Below are 18651 nucleotides of genomic sequence, written 5' to 3'. Positions count from 1 at the left end.
CTGATGCATTTCTATATGGAGAACGGGAGATTTTAAACAAAGACTTTTGTCAGAGTAAAGTTTAGATGCACCATTTAGAAGACTATACTAGACAAAACCCAAGAAATAACAAGTTCTTTAGCTTTTCTTGATTTGGGAAACTAAACTTCAAATATATATTAAGTAGAAGTTTTAACAGAAAATACTAAAATTAGAAATGCTTTGCTGATGAATGAACCTAAAAAGTATTCATAAAAATTTTAAAGTACTTAATAATGGAAACTGAGATAATGACATTGTCTTTGTAGCATTCTCATTTAAAGTTTACATTAAAAAAAAAACTGTTTAAACCCCCTCTGAATAAAAATTTTAAAATCATTAAATCAGATCTCTTAAATCAAGTGATTTGAACACAAGATTTCTTATCAATACAATAGTCTACCTACCATAAATATTCTGACTAGAAAATAAAGAACCCTTAGAGAAGGAACTCTGAAAACAACCATTAATAATAAAAAATCTAGCTAAGTGAAGTGGGGAAAAGTTTTAAAGGTTTGAGAAAAGCACAAAAGCAGAAGCTTGGGATTTTAATTCCTTAGAATCCTTGCTCCACCAAGGACTTGGCAAGTCTCTTATCTGCTATGGGCCTCACTTTCCCAGTCTGCACAACAAAGAAATGTCTGAATTACACAGTCTCTAAGGGCTTTCTGGTTATTACTTTATGATTCTATTTTCAGATACAAACCAATCTATAATAATGATGTAAGTGTCTCAACAAGTCCTGGAGCTGTTTTTAAATAAAATAAATTCCTTATTTTACATAGTGGTTTTCTCCAAAGGACTCCAAGTGCTTTACAAAGGCAAAATTCCACCATCAGTACACTTTGATCCACAGGAAAGAGAACATTATCACCTCCTTATACCCATCTATGACATAAGAAAAATTACCGAAGAGACTAAGAAATAAAATAACTTTGGAAAAAGGGACCAGAATTCTATGTTTCTAATGGAATCTTTTCCAGATGAAATGTAAGATTAGGCTTGTCAACCAAAGGAAACACTTTTATTATATTTTTTTGCATGTGTATTAAAAGTACTCAATAACTTTTGCTGCTGTTGTTAACAGAAAATACATCTATTCTACACTTATCTACAGCTCTCGGTCAATCAACCTCAGACTAAAATATGTCAGATTATATTCTACACCTTGCTTTGAAAATGAATGTGCAGAGCTTGAGAAATGCAAACAAATGATAATCCTAAACCCTAATCTGTTGTGACATTGATGCAATATGACATGTAATAAATTATATATATGTATATATGTATGTATGTATGTATGTATGTATGTATGTATGTATGTATCACTAACATTTATAGAATACTATTATGTGTTCGCTATGCACCTCACGAAAACCTTCTAAGGAAGAAGTAGTCATTTTTCTTTATAGAGGAAACTAAGACTCTAAGGTTAAGTAACTTGCCTAAGATCACAGCTAGTTAATGGCAAGGCTGGGTGCTAGCAGTCTCGGGCCAAGGCCTAAAACATGAACACTTCTTTTTCAAAATAAAAACTCAAGAAAAAATGTTATAGTCTCTAATCAAATAATTCCAATATGTTTGTTTTCTACAAGTTTAGATTTTCTATGAGTATATATTTTCTAGGTGTTTTTAATTTCAAATGATCAAGCATTTTAGGTATGCTTTATCAAACTATTTTTTAACATAATAAAAACTAATTTTGTTTTAAGGGAAAAAACATAAAAATAATGCCAACATGATTTTCCTAAGGGTCTTTGGGGACCATGAAATGCTAGATAACATATGTAGTCTTCTTCCATGAAGCTTACAATTTTACTTGATACCTTAGGAAGATACATTACATTGCATTTATGTCACATAATTGTTTATCATCATGGCTCAAACTCCGAATTCACATTGTGAAAAAGAGAAAAATTTCAATGTGTTTAAATTTTAAAAATGTTTCTCTTATCTTTTTTTTAAGAAATATGCAAACAACATAGATATGTAACTTTTTTTCATTTTAACCCAAATGTAAAAATAAAATGCTCATCCTTTCAAATATAATCATTAGTTTTCAAGATTTATGAAATAAGTTTCCAGATTTCAGACAAGCTGGCACTGTAAAGTCTTAGCATAAAAAAAAAAAAGACTGCTTCAGAAATGGTCTGAAAAGAAGTCATTCAGTTATCATAAAACTTGGGTAGCTCAAACTACAAACTTTCAAACTCTAATTTCCACTTCTAACTGGGAAATACTAACAACAATTAATTTTCTTATTAGAGGGGAAGTTGAATATAAAGGAAGAGTAAAAAGCTAAAAAGGAAGAAAGAATAAGAAAATGTCTGTACATCAAAGAATTCATGTTACAACTAGTTCCAACAGATGCAGTATATACCACAGTAGCAATGATAGTTAACACAATACACAAACTCTAAAAATAAGATAATAGAAACCTATAAACATATTTAAATAGATTAAGATGTTTCAATATATGCCCCCCCTTCATCTGAGAAAAAAGTTTGACAAGAAATGGTAGCACTGTGAGTTATGCCTTATTTAGTCATAAAGCTGCGTATTCATACGATGATTAACTTTTCAAGTTAACACATGCAAAGTGATTCAATATGGACCCACATGTAGAAAAATTTTAAGATTGACATTTCCCCTCCAAATGATTGCTGAAAGATGGCCAACTTTAGGAGATCAAGAAAAATTGCAAGAGTCAACAACAAAAAGCAGTGAGTAGATAAAAGAAGAATTTGCGTTGAAAAATAAGTAGAAATTCAGGCTTCTCCTGACATGACTGGTTATAATGCTCTGCAGAAGGGAAATAAAAAGATTAGATTAAACTTACTATAATTCCATCTGCGTGCTTCTCCGCATTACACTGGTCCTTAAGGAGAAATGTTAAAAATATTAACTTCATTCTCTCATTTAAGTAATTACTTGTGTACTTTTTCTCCTATTTTGAAAGCTTATTTTTACTTGATAAGTAACACTGTTAGAAAACAAATTCTCTGCTTCCATTAAGATTTTAATTCCGTTTGTACACTCCTAGCTAAACCTAATTCTATCACTGGCTATACATTAACAATACCAACAGCATAGCTATTATTTTTCCAAGCAGGCATTTAATTGAGCTCACTGTAGAAATATCCTATTGAACTGTGTAGTTACATTGGTACTAACGATTAAATGCAGACATACTAAGTTAGGATTGAAGACCCTGACTATTTATGGGTTCAATTTTATAGTAAATTCCCCAAACTGTTACTGTACTTTAAAGATTAGATAATCTTCTAACCTTCAAAACTCAGGATAAACACCATTTCCCATTTTCTGACTGCTGGCCCAAGAATTATACTAACACTTTTCTAAATAGATAGTCTAATTTTTGTTTCAATAAAAACATAATCACTATACTAAAGGTATGATGATAAAGGGGCTAACACTATCTGGCAAGTATTTTATTATTTTAATCCATATATACTACCAACAACTCTGTAAGGTAGTTATTATTATTATCCCCACTGGACAGATGAGAAAACTGTGTGAGAGAGAAATGTGGAGCCAGAATTCCAATACAGATTTCATGCTCTTAACAAATATGTCATTTTGCCTTACCTCTCCAAGGATACTACTATTTAAGGAAGAAGGTAGTGGAAAGATACCAACACATTATCGTTCCTATAACTATAATCCATCTATTAGTATTATGCAGACAATATATTTAAATTTAAATAAAACTGTTGAAAGCTTTAACTGCATACTATTGGAAAGTTTTCAAGTTCTAACAGAAGCCAATATTTGGTCTTGGTTTTAAACACAGCAGCCAAGTTATATCTCATTTATCTATAACTTTTTCTTTAAGGTATGGAGCGTACTCAAAAATTGATGGGTCAACCAAGAGTAATTTGAAGATTTGGGGATGATTTTTTTTAAGTGTATGTGCAGAAAAGAATTACCATAGCAAACCTGAAAGAACTATCCTTAGTAAAGCCTGTCTGCAAAGTTGGCCTTTGGCTGGTGTCTAGAAAATTTGACTTCAGGAGGATTCCGACCACTCTGAATGATATGGATGACTCACTGTGCCTAAACTGTTTAAACAAACAATATGGTTTATGCTGAAGACCTGCTTTCCTTCTGGAAGTCTGGAATCTTAGTAAGTGAAAAGCAGAAAATACTTACATGGCAAGCCTCCAACAAAAAAATAATGAGCCTCTCTGGTAAAAAAAACATTTTACATGTGTTGTCATAATTTGGTGCTGGAGTGATTACGCACATTCTGTATGACTTCACTGGGAGAAGACTCTTGGAAGCTTGTGCCTGGGTTTCTCTGGATTTTGCCCTTATGTGCCTTTTCCTTTTGGTGATTTTGCTTTGCATAATTTTGCTGTAAAAAATTATAACTGTGGGTACAAATATACACTGTATCCTGTGACTCCTCCCAGCAAACTGCCAAACTATGGGTGGTCTTGGGAACCTCTGACACAGTGGCTATCTTTTGCATATTCTTGAGAAGAACTGCATTTTGATGTCTATGTAATTCATGCTGGGATTTCCCCCTTTATTTGCAAAACTGAATTAACTGAATATTTAGAATATCCAAAATTTCAGAAATTCTTAATAGAATCCATTGAAAATAAATGATTGATAATTAAACAAAGAGAAATTGAAATGAAAGTTTCTTGCTCAAATGATACTTTAATTTACCTTTAGCTTTTCTTTATTAATTTCTAAACATTAAAAATTGATTTTTCCAAAGAATTTCTAAGAAATGTTATATAGCATTGTAGATTAAATTTTCCAAAAATGGCTCCAGTAAGAGGTAGAGTTCACGTTCCCTACTCTTGAATCTAGACAGGCCTTTGCGACGGTCTCTACCAATAAGTGTATGTGACTTCTGAGACTAGGTCATGGAAATGCCATAAACTTCTACCTTGTTTTCTTAGAACCCAGCCACCACACTACGAAAAAGCCCAAGTGGTGGTGAAAAGGACTATATGGAGAAGAACCTAAACCCCAGGCTAACTTTGCAGGTATGTGAGCGAGCCATCTTGAAAGCAGATCCTCTGGCCACCCAATCAGGCCACCATAGGTGACACTGCATGAAGCAGAAACTAGTCATGAGGCTTACCCAGACTACAGATTTATTAACAAAATAAATTACTGTTGCTATTTTAAGGCACTCAGTTTTGGGGTGGTTTCTTATGCAGCAATAGATTACTGATAGAATATATTACATTATCTAAGAAAACCACCACTTCTAATTCTGGTATAGTTTAAAATAAACTTAAATATCTAACAACATCACCCCACTCCAAATGTTCTTGATTAAAAATGCATTTTATTTACAAGGCATTTTAAATTAGGGTTAATAATTTTTGTTGCTACTGTGATTTGTCTTTTAAGGCAGAGTCAAATTGACATAAACCCACAGACTATTAAACACCTTACTATCAATCCATTCCCATTATAAACTTTACGGATTTTGTTCTATTAGTTAAAAAGGTTTACTACACTCATCCCCTCCCCCAACTTTCTTCCACTTTTCTTTTTGTTGTTGTTATTCTGTAAGTAATTCACTAGTTGCTTTTCATGGAGCTCAGCTAAAGCTAAATCTCAAGTGTTACTGAATCAGAGATTCAACATAATTCAATATGAATTATGCTAATGAAACAAAGAAAGGATCTAATGCTACTTCCTTCTTAAGTTATACCATATGTTTATCTAGTTGTAAGTACCTCATTCCTTAATACAATGGCTATTCTCCTCTCTGAATATATCGGCATGACAGATCTGGAAATATGACAGTGAACAAAAACATCGGCACCACATAAATTGGGAAGGCTTCTGACCAGAAATTACAGACTCCAGGATTTTTAAAATCAAGCCTACCAACAAAATACATGAAATACACCCATCTTTCTAATGAGGCAATACAGTTTAGTGAAAACTCTCTTAATTATGTACTTATACACTTACTAATTATATGAAATAAAAAATAGACACATTAGGTGATGAAAGAAATTTCTAATTCAAGTTTTATGAGATTCAACAAATGCGACTGGGATAACCACATGCATAAGGAAAAAAAAATGAATTTGGACCCCTGCCTCACACCACAAAGATTAACTCAAAGTGGATCACAGACCTCAATGTAAGAGCTAAAACTATAAAACTCTTAGAAGAAAACAGGAATAAAATCCTTGTGATCTTGGTTCAGGCAATAATTTCTCAAATGAGCCACCAAAGGCACAAGCAATAGAAGACTGGTGAACTGGACGTCATCAAAATTAAAAACTTGCATACATCTAAATACAGCTGTATTAAGAAAGTGAAAAGATAATCCAAAGACTTGAAGAAAAATTTGTAAATCCAATATCTTATAAGGACTTGTATCCAGAATATGGAAAATAATTCTTATAACTCAGTCGGATGAAAAACTCAACTAAAAAATGGGCAAAGGATTTGAATAGATATTTCTCCAAAGAAGATATATGAATTCTAATGAAAAGATGCTCTCACATTACTATTCTTTAGGGAAATGCAAATGAAAACCACAATGAGATACCACCATAATGGCTATAACCAAGAAGACAATCATAAAGGTTGGTGAGAATGCGGAGAAAATGGGAATGTAAAATGGCTTTGGGAAACAGTTTAGCAGTTTCTTAAAAAGTTAAACATTGTTACCATTTGACCCAGTAACAGCACTCATAGGTATATACTTAAGAGAAATGAAAATACAAAAACATTACAGGCAAATATTCATAGCAGCAGTATCCATAATAGCCAAAGAGTGAAAACAACCCAAATATTCATCAACTGATGACTAAACAAAATGTAGTATATCCAGTCAATGAAATATTACTCAGCAATAAAAAGGAGTTAAGTCTTTATACATGGATGAACCTTGAAAAAATTACACTAACTGAAAGAAGCCAGTCACAAAAGACCACCTATGGTATGATCCTAAGTATATGAAGTGTTCACAATAGGCAAATCTAGAGACAGAAAGTGGATTAGTGGTTGCCAGAGACTGCAAGAAGTGTGAGACTAAGGACAGCGAGAGAAAGAAATATAGGAAATAACTGTTCAATAGGTATGATATTTCTTTTGGGGGTGATAAAAATGTGCTAAAATTAGATTATGGTGACAGTCGCACAAATTTGTAAATACACTAAAAACCATTAAAGTGTGCACTTTAAATCAGTGAACTTTATGGTATATAAATTATATATCAGTAAGTCTGTCTTTAAAAAGTTGACAAGAAATTAACAAATACATACTGATGAAAACAAAAAATCTACGCAGAAAAATATTCTGGGGAGAAAACCTAGGATCCAAGGACAACTTAAATATACAATCTACTTTAAAAGTATCTATGGTCAGACAACTCAGTTCTGAAAGGATAATCTAGACCTGTGCTGTGCAGTTTGGTAGCCACTAGTAGTCACATGAGGCTACTGAGCATTTAAGTGTGGCTAGTTTGAAGTGTAAAATATACCCAGGATGTTCGAGACTTGATGCCCCCAAAAAAGAGAGAGAAAGAATATGAACCATCTCATTAATGAATTTTTATACTGATTACATGTTAAAATGACAATGTTTTTGACACACTGGGTTAAATAAAATACATTAATAAAATTAATTTCACTTGCTTATAGGAGTTGTGGCATATGGTCATATCACATAATTTTGATGAAGACCTGGTCAAGTCCCTAGCTATAGGAGTCTCTCAGATTATCTCTGCTCTGCTCTTTCTCCCTGCCCCATACTTGCTCTGTGGTTCCTTATGGGTGGAACACTAGCTGTCTCTATATACTGTACAAAGGAAGAATAAAGTCTTCTGAGCTAATACAGCCCACCTGAAAATCCCACTAAACAGGTGGTGCCCATGCTCTGCCACACAGTAGACTCATCTGGAAGTTTAAAACTCCCAATGCCCAGGTGATACCCCATACTAATTACAACAGAATGTCTGAGAGCAAGAGCCAGGAATCAGAATTATCAATGATCTCCAGGTGATTGCAATGTGCAGCAAAGTTTGGGAACCACTGCACTAATCATTTGGACAGAATGAAACTTTTAGGAGTGATAATTAAAAGGAAAGAATCAAGATTAGAAGGAGCTTAAAATTCTACCTATAGTATGTTGCCTCTAAGCCACTAATACTAAATCAAACCCAAACAATTAAGGTATCAAATTAGCTATTTTCTTATCTTTTTGGGGGGGTCTTAGATGGAATATTTCTCTCAAAGTAGCTGATTCCAATATTTTATTAATTTTCCAGTAAAGAATAATCCTCCAAAATAACAGTTAATATTCCCATCGGGAATAGATGGAAATTCTCCCATTTTTACCAACATGTGATAGTCACTTTAAATTTTATGACCTCCTAAAACTTTTTAAAAATTTAACAAACACTTACTTAGGATTTGTTATATGTCTGGTACTAAGACTAATTCATTTAAATTTCACACCACCAGTAAGAGTACAGGTACTATTATTATCTGTATTTTACATAGGAGGAAACCAAAGCACAGAGAGGATAAATGAACTTTCTCAAGTGGTAGAACAAGAATTCAAACCCAGTCTGGCTGCAGAGTCCATGCTCTTAAACATAACTGCCTCACAATATCATTTAAAAATCCTGTATCTTAATCACAAATTAACTAATCAGGCTGACCCAAAGATTAATTTATAGGATAGATCATCACAGCAAAACAGAGAGGTGGCTAAATAAAAAAGCAAACATATAGTGGAAATACTAAACCATGTAACCATTAAAAATTATGTATTAGATAATTTACAATTAAAATTTACAATTAATTACCAGGCCCCTACTATGCGGCAAGCAACTGTTCTAGGCACTGAGGATACAGTGGTATTATGGACAATACCGTGGTATTACGGACAATACCATGGTATTACAGACAATAACTCAAAATGTATTTTAGTTCATGAATAAGGAACAGCAATTAAAGTAGTGGTTCATTAACGTAGTTCAGTACCAGAAAAAAATCTTTAACACAATTATAAAAAAATATACCTTGGTTATACTCTTCATTATAAATGAGAAAAAGAAGTCTACTGAAATTGAATTCTTTGCTAAGAAAAACATTTTTGTGAAAGGTTTTGCAAAGCATGTCCCGGTTCCAAGCAGTGAAAATGGATAAAATGGAAGGAAGGGGTGAGTCATTCAAACATGTTCCCTTTCTACCCAGCCACCATCAGAAATTACCTTATCAAAAACAGGCACATGCTGATAACGTAACATCCAAACACAATAGTTATCCAATAGTATCAGGAACTCCACAATACAATTTACTGTAGAAAGGTATATATTTCAGAACTGAGTTTTTCAGCTACGTATAATTTTTAAATACCATTAAATGAAGTAATCAAAAGTAAAATTTACTTACTTTAGCAATTTGCAGCAACACAATGCAGTGTTTAATTGATTCTACCATGCTCTATAAAAACAAAACACTGATTTTAGGATCTTGTCCTGAATAAGATTGTCATGTGATGTTAAAGCTTAAACTATAAAAATGAGTTCATATGTTCAGAGTTTAGGTCTATACTATATAAGAAACACCTCTCTGGATATCCAGTGGGTTTTTAAATATTGACAGTGTCAAATGAAGTTATCATTAGCAACTCTATGAATTATTAAGGAATACCAAAAAAATGTTAATTTATACTGAATAACATCTAAATGGTTTTCAATACTTCAAACACAGAGATATAAGTCTGATAACTTCCAAATTCTTAGATCAACAGCAGGCAATCTCACTGTAAATTCCTAAAACGCCCATTCAAGACTTTTATGGACTTATGAAGAGTAAAGAATTCTATCAAAGGAATACTATTTTGCCTGTTTTTAAACGCTTTTATCAAAATACAACTCTTACTAGTAGACCATTATATGTCAGAAGGCCAGTATATCAGAAAACTTAAATCACAATATATTTTAAGCATATGCTGTGCATGGATGACACCTTTTATCCAAGGATCTCAAACAGACAAGAACAGAAACATAAAATGGCACACAAAGTCAATTTCAATTAGAGGGATTATTCTATTCATTTAAATTCTTTTAGAAAATAATACAACTCTTTAACACCCTTGTAAAAATTCATAAAAATTACAATCTAAATTGCTCTTCTCACAGCAGCACCTTAAAATATAAATAACATTTTAAAGTACTATTTCTAATGTAAAGCCAGAGTTTATCAAACACATAACTTACATTTGTTGTCTCTTTGAGAGTTTCAATTTTCTGTGAAAAATAAGTTTAAACAGAAATAATCAGAAGCACAAAATGGTATGTTTTTTTACTGCATTTAAAGAAGTTTACCAAAATGTACTCATCTCTCTAAGTGAGTGCAGGCAGGTTGGGAAGGGAGTACTTTTTGTTATACTTTTTTATTTAAATCAAATATTTAAATTAAAAATTCCAATATTTTATGAATTAAATCTTCAAATTAGATTCAATTAATGATTTGTAAGAATATAAAACATTCTTATTCTTTACCTAAAAACAAGTTTTGCCTTTCTATAGATCCACTAAGTGATTTTAAAACACTTATTTTAGATTTACTTTAAACTTTGCTAAGTTGTTTAAAAATGACATGGAACTAAATTCTAAAAGTAGGACTGGAAAGTGAGCGAAACATGAGTTACGACTATTACCAACTGTAAAAGTGCCCAATGCAACACGATGGTTAGCAGAAATGCAAAAAAAATAAATGATGCTGCATCAGGAATTTTATTCAAGGAGAGGAAAATGTAAATGTGGGGGGGAGGGGGGCCAGGGAACAATATTCACACTACAAAGTACCTACCAGAAATTCAAAGGGCGGGGGGCAGTAGCAGAACTATAATTAAAGTGAGACTTGCTTTGTTTCCTCATCTGTGAATTCTTGTTTATTCTGAAAATTCTTGCCAGTTTGTTTGTTAATGTCTGAAGTGACCACATGTAAATTTAATAACTTTCTACCTTCAACATATGATACCTGAAGAGGAAAGAACTTACTCCTAGAAAGGTGGTACTCAAAAAAATGGTATTATACTAAAATTGCGTACACTATCCTTTTGTTTAATTATGAAACCATAACTGAAATTCAACAGAAAACTCTCCTTGAAGTCTATATGGCAATACTATCATAATAGGTCAACAGCACTATTACAGTAGGTTAAAAACACCGAGGTCCTTCTGTTATTTCTCCAAAAAGCTTTTGTATGTAAAAATTTTAAAGTTGAAATCATGATTATAAAGTTACCTTTCTCTGTTCATCATCTTTGCAGTTTTGAAGTTTGTCATCAAAAAGCTACAGGATTTAAAAAAATTGATTACAAAATCAAGCCACTTTACCATATTGTATCTATTTACTAAACATAGAAAAGCAAATTTTACTTCTTAAACACATTTCTTCCAGAGGTGATATACATGTATTTTCAAGGCACTGTGTCAGGTCAAAGTCTACTGAATTATTTAAACAGTCAGGATCAATTACTCTGATCACAAACCAAAGAAACAAGATGGCTTTTAAGAACTAAAAATATCAGTTCAAACCTAAGTTTTTTCTACTTTGTGATCCAAGTTTATCAACATTCCTCTTTTTCCCTAGGACCTTTAGTTGTAATTAACTTTAAAGTATGAATTGAAGGAGATGATTAATTTCAGTAATGATAAAGTAGAGAATTACCACTCTCACTCCCCCACACCCCAAAAAAGGAAAAAACAAGGCTTTAGAAGTAGAGTCACTTAAAATTTACTATCTCATACAATTTTTAAATAGAATGTGAATTTAATCTTGTCTTATTTTCTAATTATGTATAAATATTTACCTTTTTTAATAACTAAAAAAGTGCAGTATGTACACACACTACTTACCAATATAATTAGAGATAAAGATCTCTGAATAAGTCACCCAGATCTTTTAATAAGTCAGTATTAAAAACTGTTTTAATACCACATAAGGGTTTTAAATTAAGAGCAAATAACGTTTTACTCAAAATCGAGCTCAGTAACATTTGCTACTTTTTATCAATTCAATATATAAACTAATGCCATACCTTTAATTGCTCTATCAATATTTGTAGGTAAGCATCGGCCTCTGTAAGTTTCTTATCAAAGTCTTGGACACTAGGAACAAATCCTGAATCCAAACCCTAGAGAAAAATAAAATTTGCAATAAATCTAATAGTATCCAAGCAATGTTTACTAGTACAAAAGATACTTTATCCTTCATATATGACATTTCAATTTTTTTTTAAAAAATAGTACTTTTACATAAATAATAAGTTTTTTTAAATTATCTAAATTCTTCAAGAATAGTATTATATTAATCTTCCTCATGAACTTCTAGCACCATTCCCTTTTCATCAATTAGTACATGCTGGTGCTCAAATTAGGATTTACTCTGTTCTTCAGGATCACTTTTTCTCCCAAAAGCCACATAACGGTTCCTAGTCACCTCCAGAGCAACAATATTTTAGCTAAAGAAACATATACAAAATAAGCTAGATTAACTTCTATTTCCCCTCTTTTTGTTAAGTCCATTCCTCCAGTCTTGTAATCTTAAACTTCATATTCTTACTAGTTCTCCCATTCCCTAACCTACCCCATTAGCTCTGATGTTTTCCTCCTCTTTTAATTAAAAAAGAAAAAAACAAAATCCTCATCTCTTCTAAGAAGACTGCCCTAAGTGAAAGTGACAACACTTCTGTCTTAATCAAGTTCCCTACTCACTTTCATCCTTGGCAGGAATACTACACTCTGGACATGGTGTAAATGTTTATTTATTTAGAAGGCCCATTTATTTCTCAGTTTAATAGTCTGGCCTTTAGCATGACCTACTTTTTGTATACTAAAAATTTTAAGCTCCAAGAGCATGGAATTCCTCTGTTTTAACTTTACTCAAAAGAAACTTTTGAGTTCTTAATCATCTCTGACCAAAAAACACACCAATGCTGGGTATAAAAGACAAAACAGAGATTGTGAAAGACTACCAGCTTGCAATATTTGCATGCCCAGATGTCATGCAGTTAAACAGGGAAATAAAGGTCAGGAACCACTAATGTCACAATCCCAACCCTACCACAAAACTCCGTACTAAATGGGTGAAATATAGTGGTTCAACCTACCACACTTGAATTTCACATGCCATACTTGACTTTCACTTGTCCTACCTTTCCTTCCCTGCCTTCTGCCAAAACTTGCTGATGATCCATTTCACATTCCTCATTTTAGTAAACTGAGGTCAGAGTTCACTTTTTTACTCCAGTTCCTCATCTTTGCATAACTTTATCATTACTAAAGCATTTCACAGCCATTATCTCAGACACCATATTGAGCCCTGGTACAGTATTGTGGAAACAACAATAGGTTGGCAAACCTGGTTTCTAATTGCAGCTCAGTCACTAATAAGATATTGTGACACTCTGAGCTGCTGTTTTCTTACCTGCCAAATACAGGCATCTTTGTCCTACTAATATTAATGTGGCAGCTACTACCTCTACTAACACTATGAATTACTATTACGATTGTTGCTCTTCTTAAACTAAAATTTAAATTCTAAATCAAAACATTAAAAACCTAAGTCCTGTTAAGGCCATGGGAAAATTATCTTGTAATGCATTTTCCTTTTCAAATTCAAAGGCAATAAAACTGCCTACATTTTTTAAATACATGTAAAGAAACTGCTTTAAATGAGTATTGAAAAACTCCTTCCCAATGAGAAGCCATGTATAAAAACAAAGTTTAAGAAAGAAAAATCATAATAAACAATGTATGTAAAACCCAGATATATTAATAAAATTATGGTTAAATATCTTCATTTTTAAAGATAACTCAAAAACTCCCTACTAAACATTTACAATGTAAAATGATAATGAAAGAAGCGAAAAAGGAAGGATAAATCCATCACATTTCAGAGATACTCTATAGGAGATACTAAGAAAGAAGGGAGTAATTTATCTCCATGTTACTGTACCAAATATTAGAAGAACTATGTGGCTTGGTTTCTGTTTTGTTTCACAGAGCAACATAATATCATTATCATTAATTCAATTATAATACCCAGTTAAAATAGCTAAAAACATTGTTTTTGATAAATTTTAAAAAGATCAATAGCACATTCAAAAATGAATAAAAGAGAGAGCATCTAAATGAGGGAGGAAAGTGATTTCTAAGAATTTTCTCTCTTCTGAATCCACTTAGAATCATCACTTTAAAAATTTAATTAATATATCCTTTTGAACAAATTACTATCTCATTAAAAATCCTCTAGTGAATAAATGAAAACAAATTAGATTTAAATTACTGATATCTGAAACCCACCTGAATTAATTCTTCAGAAACAACCCTTTGATGTTGCTATAATCATATGAACCTCATCTTGGCTCTCTTCTCAGACATGCCTCTAGATAATCTTTTACAACATTACTGTACCCTCAGAATAAACTCCACATGGCACAACATCCAAGTCAAAGAGCTACTCATCAATCCATCTTTCTTTATTTAATGAATATAGGAAGTTTATTACAATAGTTATTAGCTTAAAATCCCTGAACTGGCCTAAACTCCCTTGCAGAGTAATCCATAAATCTTTGGTTTACTTAAGAAAATCTACATATATATAGTTGCCCCATCTACAGTCAATAAAATAACATATACAAATTTACCAATAACATGGACATGTAAGTGATAGTAATTATAATGAAATACAAGTTTTCACTATATACTGACTTAAAATACATAGAATCAAAGCCACCTAGTCCAATCTCTCACTCATAGAAGTAACTTTTACAATGTCTTTGAAAGTCATCTAATCTTGGCTTTAGTATCCAAAGAAGACAAGGAACTTATTACCTCCTAACAGTCTTTTTCATAAAAATTCCTTAAAGGCATAACTATTCCTCTTCCTATTCACGATTCACAATATAAGGCACTACATTTATTCATATCCTTTTTAATGGAGTTTTGCTTTAAAACAGATCATAACAACAATAAGGTCCTTTACCATGCTGACAGTGGCCTATCTTCCTTTGAAAAGAACTCAGACAGGGCAAACCCTTTAAGATAAGAGTGTAACTTCATACTTCTTACAGAGACATCTTACAGTAGCTCTTGAGAACAGCAGGTTGGGTGTCAAGCAGAAATACTTTCTAGTATTATCTAACATCTATCCCATTTTATCGTATTAAATATTTAATTGATTGACTTCTCTGAAGGATTAAAAGCTTCATGAAGGCAGAAACTGTGCCATTCATTCAACATTATTCTCGCAGGGCTCAGTGTCGAATGACTGTAATGGCACTGACTGCAGCATGTGGCAACTGCCGATGCCAAGATACCAGTCTTTTTCATGACCACTTTTCCTTGGCCTTTCTGTTCAAATTCTCTTTCTCTTTTTCTACTCTCTCACTTTTTTCTTCATATCTGTCTTTCCCTTTTGTCTATATCCTTCAGTAGTAATTGAAGGTTGTGTTGCATTTCTGGCGCTCAGGACCAAAGATGCTGATGCTCCCTAATTTATCGTATTGATGAACCATAGTTCTAACTTGATGATTTCTGTTCAAATTCATTTAAATATAACTATTACTCAGAAATAAAGACAAAATGGCCTGTGATGTAAAAGAAGTTAAATTAGAACCTCAATAGAAATCAAACTCAAATCTAACCATAAAATTAGAAAGCTATGTAAAGAAGAAAAATCACTTATGTGGCAAATATGCTCAAACCAATATAGTCTCCAGTTTTCAAGAGTACTTTGCTAATAAAGAAAGTTAAAGTATATATATAAAGTCAAGAAAAGTAACTCATGATTTTTATATCAGCCAGGATTTAAACTATGTATCTAGCTTAAAATATATACAGAGAGAGAGAGACACACACACATCTGGCCTCCTTTAAGGAGAATTTCAAAAATAACATCTAGACTAGCAGAAGAATATCAAACTGCCTCAAAATGGTATGTAAGTACTCCCAACTATCTTTCTAATATTTATGTTGAATAGTATCACTTTTCTCAGAAGGTACTTCAAAGCTAACAAATGTCGGCAAATTTAAATGAATTCCTACTGATGAGTTGGGACATTAAAAACTATACTTCATACATACATACACATAACTGAATGCATCACCCACATTAAAAAGAAGACTATTGCAAGAGATGTCTCTAAAGTACACATGAATTATAGCTGCTTTGGAGAGGCATTCCTTAGTAAAACAGTACAGGAGGCAAGTTTTGAGACAGGGTGAGGACTTTTAAAGTAATTCCTTTTTACAGAGGAAGACTAATACACAGTGGAGGTAAAGGTGGTAAAAGGTGACTAAGGTCTTCTGAGGTCAGAATCAGGAAGTAAGACACGGGTAATTTAAGGAACTGAGGAGAATACTATTACAGGAAGGGCTATGGCTGACTAACAACATTGTAAAAAGGAATTTACAAATGAGTAATTATTTTCATATCAAATCTTATTTCACAGAAAAAACTTAAAGGACTAAGTACTCTATACTCAATGCTTTCTCTTATATAGAACAAAATAGCACATAAAAAAATGTTATAAAGAGAAAAGAAAAATGTATTAGAAATAGAGACATTATTCCATGTAAGTCTCTTAGAAGTTGAGAACAAGAAAATAGAGTAAGTTATCAGATTTGTAAAAGAGAGTAACAGCTTAAAAATTCAACAAAGGAAAAACAGAGAAAACAAGCCTTCTAATGAAAAATAAATGGCATGAATCAACAAAAGTAGATGATTGTTAAAAATTAGCAAAGCACACATCCTATAATTAAAATAATGAGAACTTTGCAGAAATGTTGTTTTGATTAAAATATGAGAATATTTGGAAAGTTTATGTTCACAATCAACAATTTGAGATGACATGCATCACAGATACACTTTCATCCAATGAAAGAAGTATAGGGCATACTTACAATTGAATCACTTACAATTATTTTTGAAAATTCAAGAACTGGAGAGATACCAGAAGACTGGAAAAAAGCAAGTGTGGTACTGATCTTCCATAAAGGTAAGGAAAAGAGAGAATAGAAAGTTACCATGCTGTGAGTCTGATATCAATAATTAAGTAAAGGAATAATAAGAGAAAAATCTGTAACTACACAGAGGAAAAGTAGATACATGAGCAGCAAAGCAAGTTAAAAAAACAAAAAAAGGAAATATATATGCCAAACTTAATAGCTTTTTTGTTCCTTAGAAATTTGTCAGCAAATTAAGTTTTCTGAGAAAAGACACCATTTTTGTCCTCTTATTAAATGATTTAAAAGTTGGCTTAGTGATGAAAAAAGTGTGTTAAAGAAACCAGAAATATTAATAAGACTATGACTTCATGTGGAGTATACTAGTCTGTAATTTCCTTAGATTATTGCAAATTTGGAAACACTTATAATCCCTATTATCTCTGTGGTGTATCCACTTCAGCTAAAGAATGGGATTTAGAGGTATAGAGAAGTTCTAAGGGTAAGAATTTCTCCCTTAATCCTAAAGAAATACCCAGCTATCAGTTCATTTGGAGTGAATATCATCAATTCAAAAATGTCCATAAAATTGAAACCATTATTAAACTCTTTCCTCCACTACACCTTCAGGAAGATATTTGCCATTTAAATCAATGTCTTGATAACCTAAGGCTCCAAATTAATAGTACACAGTATTATTAATAGTACACCAAATTAACAGAACACAGTAGCTATTGCTTTCTTACCAACAACTGCTAAGTATCCCAAGAATGCCCTAAAAAGTAAGGCCTTTTTCCACAGTTTTAAGTGAACAATTCTAGCCCCATGGATTGACCATGGATGAATAATATATATTAAAACCTTTTCAGAGCATTTGGTCCTCTGCTATATACTTTATAAGTTTTCTCATTTCATTATTACGACATAGTAAGGCAAACAGATATTAACCCTATCTTACAAGTGCTTATTACACAAATCATCTAGTGGGTTTTTATTTTTTAAATTAGAATTTCAACCTAGTCTTTTGAATTCAAATCCATTATAATTTTCTATTAAATCACAATGATATGTGAAAAGAATTCATGGTATAAGAGAACTAAAATGTAATCTAAAAATTGCCTGATGAAGCTTGATATAGTGAAAATGAGCATAACCTTTAAGGTTTGACTGATAGTGTTTTAAATCCTAAATCTTCAACTTCCTAACCAATTATCCGTATAATCTGGCCAAGTTACTTTTTCCATTTCCATTTTCTTATGAGAGATGGGTATAATAATAAACCACTCAAAGCTGCTGGAAAGATAAAATGAAAGATTATATGTAAAGTAACATAATAGATGTTCTACTTCTTCTTCATAATTTGAAATCATAAATAACGAGGATCCACCATTGTATCCCCAGGCCCTCAACTAGTTAGTGTCTAATGTATAGAAGGCACTCAAGTGAATATTTATTTGATGTATAAAAACAAAATGAATAACTAAATACCATATAACACATGTAATTTAATAGAGATCTATTATCAAAAAAAGGATATAAGTATAAATTGTATTTAACGTTCCTTTAAGAAAACAAACGGTAAGTTGAACTCTGAAGAAGATAATAGATAATAGTAATTAAAAAGTAATTACCTTATGCAAGATAAATAGAGA

The 18651-nt window shown here is 32.0% G+C and overlaps 1 protein-coding gene across 5 annotated transcripts in view; it reads right to left on the bottom strand.

The window, feature by feature from the left end:
- The window catches only part of OSBPL9 (oxysterol binding protein like 9), a 112451-nt gene that overhangs the window by 24932 nt on the left and 68868 nt on the right, over nt 1-18651 (bottom strand). For 3 of the 5 annotated variants that reach the window (XM_006919184.3, XM_025051941.1, XM_006919186.3), the window contains 5 exons: nt 12091-12186; nt 11295-11342; nt 10262-10291; nt 9432-9482; nt 2858-2896 (listed from right to left, as the gene is read on the bottom strand). In XM_006919184.3, coding sequence (XP_006919246.1) covers nt 2858-2896; nt 9432-9482; nt 10262-10291; nt 11295-11342; nt 12091-12186 — 264 coding nt within the window. The remainder of the gene's footprint in view (nt 1-2857; nt 2897-9431; nt 9483-10261; nt 10292-11294; nt 11343-12090; nt 12187-18651) is intronic. The other 2 variants (XM_006919185.3, XM_006919187.3) reach the window with 1 other exon arrangement.

The sequence above is a fragment of the Pteropus alecto genome, unplaced genomic scaffold (genome assembly GCF_000325575.1).
Source record: "Pteropus alecto unplaced genomic scaffold, ASM32557v1 scaffold25, whole genome shotgun sequence".
Classification (NCBI taxonomy): Eukaryota; Metazoa; Chordata; class Mammalia; order Chiroptera; family Pteropodidae; genus Pteropus; species Pteropus alecto.
The sequence above is the reverse complement of the archived record's forward strand: the minus strand, read 5'-3'. Positions and strand labels throughout refer to the sequence as shown.